Source organism: Sminthopsis crassicaudata, chromosome 3, assembly GCF_048593235.1.
Source record: "Sminthopsis crassicaudata isolate SCR6 chromosome 3, ASM4859323v1, whole genome shotgun sequence".
NCBI lineage: Eukaryota > Metazoa > Chordata > Mammalia > Dasyuromorphia > Dasyuridae > Sminthopsis > Sminthopsis crassicaudata.
Window position 1 is genome coordinate 582382035 of NC_133619.1, and position 4670 is coordinate 582386704.

Genomic DNA, 4670 nt, shown 5'->3' on the forward strand with positions numbered 1-4670 from the left:
AATTCTAGGTTCCAATTTCTAGTTTCCAGTCTCCAGGTAGATACCACAACTGAGTCTTTTCTTCTTAATAATATACCTGTAAGGGGTTCTATTTCATCTTTCAGATAGTTTTCATTTGACTTGGAATGAATAGGATTATTCTGAACTCTGTTACAGTTTCTTTGTCTGTATCATAGTTTCAAACTCAGGTCTTCCACAATTCTAAGATCAAGAGCCTTACCCAGCTAGCTGAATGTCTGATAGCCTACAATACTGAGGCTTTTTTGTTTTTTGTTTTTAATTAATTATTTTTTTTACTGATTTAACAATATTAATAATTGCAGTGTCTTAAGACTTGAAAAATACATATTTTGACTCATGTGATCATCACAATCTATGATTGGTGCCATTATTATTTCCATTTTATAGATAAATAAACTGAGATGGGAAGTGAAAATGTTAAGGTCATATAACTAGCTAGTGCCTAAGGTTCAATAAAATTCAGGTTTTCACACATTTTAATCAAAATATCACCTACCTGCCTGTGTATATTTGTGTAAATCTATATCCATGTCTAAGAGATCATTTGTATTTGAGCAACTGAACAGATGTTTTGGTACACATATGAACACTTTTGTGAATCAAGGTCTAGGGTGAAAAATACTTTTGAGCAACTGAACAGATGTTTTGGTACACATATGAACACTTTTGTGAATCAAGGGAAAGAGAGAAGGGGAATGGTACAAATTAACTGCCATAAAAAAAGTTATGAGAAAAAAAACTTTTACATTAAAGGAGAAGAGAGAGAGAGTAGAGGGTGAGTGAGAGGGTCAGAATTGGCTCAAAGAAGAAATAACATACATAATCAATATGGGTATAAACATCTGTCTTATCCTGCAGGAAAAGAGGGGACTGGGATATGGGAAGAGAGGGTAGGGTGATAAAAGAAAGGGCATATTGGGGGAGGGAGTGGTCAGTAGCAAAACACATTTGAGGAGGGATAGGGTGAAAGGAGAGTGAGAATAAAAGGGGGGAAGTACACTTAGCAATAGTAATTGTAAAAAAAAAATTGAAGTAAGTTTCTATGATAGAATATTATTGTTCTCTGGAAAATAAGGAGCAGGATGTTCTCAGGAAAAAAAACAAACAAACAAACAAATGAATCTGGAACGTCCTCCACGAACAAAATGAAATATGCTGTATACAAAGTAATTGCAGTGTTCTGGGATGACCAGCTGTTAATGACTGTTATTCTCAGTAGTACAATCATTTACATCTACTCTGAAGGACTTATGATGAAAACTTATTCATACTCAGAAAAAAAAAAAAACTGATTGAATTTGTATATAAATCAAAGCATTCTGTATTTGTCTATCCCTCTCCTTATTTTTAATTTAATTTGATTTGAGGGATTTCATTTTCATTATGATGGGAGATGCCTGTTTTCTTTCACAATTTGACTGTTATGGAAATGTTTTGCTTTACATGTGGTTTCTTAATTGTAAATGAAGAACTTAGAACACAAAAATCTTAAAAACTAATGTGAAAAAAATTGTTTTGAAAGCATTTGAAGGAAATATTAAATAAATTAAAAAAATAAAAAAAAATCTGTAGCATTATGTGAAATTCCTCCCTCCTCCCCCCCCAAAAAAAAAATTTCTATGTTTGAGGTACTATTATCAAATTTCTTTTATAAATGTTAAATTGTAGGTTGAGAATGCCACATAAATCTTTATGCTTCTCCAAGGTCCTGTATTTCAAAATAGAATTTTCCACTTAGCACTGGTCTTTTCTTCAGGATACTTATGAGATAAACACAGCTAAATTGAATGTCTTTTTCTAATCCAAAGAAACAGTCATTAATAAGTATCTACTATCTTCTAGGCATGAAGTTAAATGCTTTACAAATTATTATTTAATTTGATTTTTACAATAGCCCCAAGAGGAAGCAAAATCTCCATTTCAGAGAAGAAACTGAATCAAAAAGCAGATGTTTTGACCAGGGTCAAAAAAACATTTTGTTAAAAACTGTATTTGAATTCAGGTTTCCCTGATGCACTCAATCCACTTTACTATCTAGATGCTTACTCTAAATACATAAAATACATCTACATAAGACACTATATGACCTTATAAAAAATGTACTATTGCTTGGCATGGACAAAATTGAGACTACCCATATCCTATTGATTAATGACATATATACATATATATGTATATTTTTCTACTATATTCTCAGGTCATGCTGCTTCATTGCTAAAAACAAAAAAACAAACCATTACATTTTATGCATAATTGCAGAATTTACAATCTATAATTTAAAAAAGTTTCTTATTATACCATAAAAAGAATAAAATCTCTTCTTCAAAGTCCCAAAGATGCATAGATATGACAGCAAGCTGCTTTTTGTAAAATTCCAGCATATACAATGAGAAATTCTATTAATATTATTTTATAAGGTATAATAACTATAAAAGAAAGAGAGATTACAATGCTGCATATGCATATAGTAAGTAAACAATCTTTTCTGCAGTAAAGAAAGCCAACATAATATATAGAAAATGGTAAGTAAGATCTTCAGTATTGGGTCTTTCTAAATCAAATGTCAAATAGTTTTGTTTTACATAGAAGAGCTGAACAATTTAAGAGAAGAATCAAAAATAGCACAGTTATGGAGGATTACCACACACTGCTTCAATTTCTTTATTTTGGGAACTTCTCCCCACTGGTGGAAAAAAAAAACAAACAAACCAATATCTCAACAACAACTCAGCACACATTTACCTTTGTTTGAAGAAAATAAGTTTTTAGGAGGGACACCTTCTATTTATGAGCTTTTGATTTTGAAGGATAATTCTGAAAATTCTGAAATTCTGAAAATTAAGAGTATATTAATATATTTTAATATAAAAGGAGCTGCATATAACAGTATTTATTACTTTTTTTAGAGAAATTGATTAATATATATTGACTTATACATGTAAATTCCCAACTTGAACAGATTTTAGATTTTAATCTGAGTCCACTGAGTGTAAGAAAGTTTTCCTAATTCTCTAATTCTAAGAAAAAAAATTATAAAGAAGCTTAGTAACTCTTAATCTTCCCGATATGTATTGGGAACAAACTTACTACTATGAATTAAGTAGTTCAATTCTGAACTAAGTTTATTTTAATTCTTTAACTTGGAAGATAAAGTTTTTTCAACAATATCAAGATCAGCAAATAAAGTAAGGTTATGCTAATTTAAGAAGGAAAACCTTTGGGGGGAAGAATCACAAGCTTATTGAAGTGACAAACATTTAAAAGGCATTTTTTAAAGTATGAAGATTACTTTTGTGACTCTAACTATGAGTACACTTTCTAAGATCAGGGCATTTTGTTTTGTTTTGCTTTGTTTTTTCAATTTGAAATTAAATAGGGACTCACCCATTCATAAGGTAAGCATTTAGTAAGATTAAAAAAATGCTCCATCTTTGCCCATTATTGAAAATCAACTCTTGACTAAAATCACAATTCTGCATTTATAGGGATAATTTAAAGGTAGAGATGATTCAGTGCATGATGTACATTTATTAACAGGTAAAAGGGGTCAGTTTAATAGGAAGGTCTAATGATCATAAAATTACCATACTCATTAATTTTGTCTCAGTAGCTCCATGTGTTAACCTCCTGAGCTAACTCTTTATACAATTCTTTCTTTGTTTATTTCTTTGCAAGGAGGGGAAGATTCTCCTGGTCTTTCAGCCCATGGTAGGATGTCACAATATAACACAACTATCTTCCACCCAGCCACCTTTATCCTCTTGGGCATTCCAGGGCTGGAACACATCCATATCTGGCTTTCCTTGCCTTTCTGCTCTGTCTACATTGTAGCTCTTATGGGCAATGTCACCATCTTATTGGTGATTTGGGTTGAAAGAACACTCCGTGAACCTATGTTCTATTTTCTGGCCATCTTGTCTGGTATTGATCTGGCCTTGTCCACATCTTCTGTGCCTCGGATGCTGGGAATTTTCTGGTTCGAAGCCCATGAAATCAGCTTTGGGGCCTGTTTGGCTCAGATGTTTCTCATTCACACCTTCACCGGTATGGAATCTGCTGTCCTATTAGCTATGGCCTTTGATCGTTATGTGGCTATCTGTGCCCCACTTCACTACACAACCATTCTGACAACCAATGTACTGGCAGGTATTGGGGTGGCCATTTTTCTACGCCCTGTTGTACTTATGCTGCCCATCATTTACCTGACCTACCGCCTTCCCTTCTGCCAGACTCGTATCATTGCTCATGCCTACTGTGAACACATGGGCATCGCCAAACTTGCTTGTGCCAACATTCGTATCAATGCCATTTATGGGCTCTTTGTTGCCTCTTTTCTGATCTTGGATTTGATTCTGATTGGAATTTCTTATTGCTACATTCTACGTGCAGTCTTTCGCCTCCCTTCTCGTGATGCTCGACTGAAAGCACTTAGTACTTGCAGTTCACATGTAGGAGTTATGTGTGTTTTTTATACACCTTCCCTTTTCTCTTTTCTCACTCATAGATTTGGCCGCCACATCCCTCAATATGTCCATATTCTTGTTGCCAACCTTTATGTGGTCATCCCACCATCACTTAACCCTGTAATCTATGGTGTAAGAACTAAGCAAATCAGAGAGCGGGTGCTCCGAACATTCACTGGCAAATAG

General features: G+C 33.5%; 1 protein-coding gene across 1 annotated transcript; it reads left to right on the forward strand.

Moving 5' to 3' along the window:
- The first annotated feature begins 3734 nt into the window (after positions 1-3734).
- On the forward strand, positions 3735-4670 carry LOC141559881 (olfactory receptor 52J3-like). Its single transcript, XM_074297537.1, has one exon. It carries the CDS (start codon positions 3735-3737, stop codon positions 4668-4670), a length of 936 nt encoding a protein of 311 aa, XP_074153638.1.

Excerpts from the sequence above, each read along its gene's own strand:
- LOC141559881 (XM_074297537.1), top strand. The coding sequence starts at position 3,735 with ATGTCACAATATAACACAACTATCTTCCACCCAGCCACCTTTATCCTC.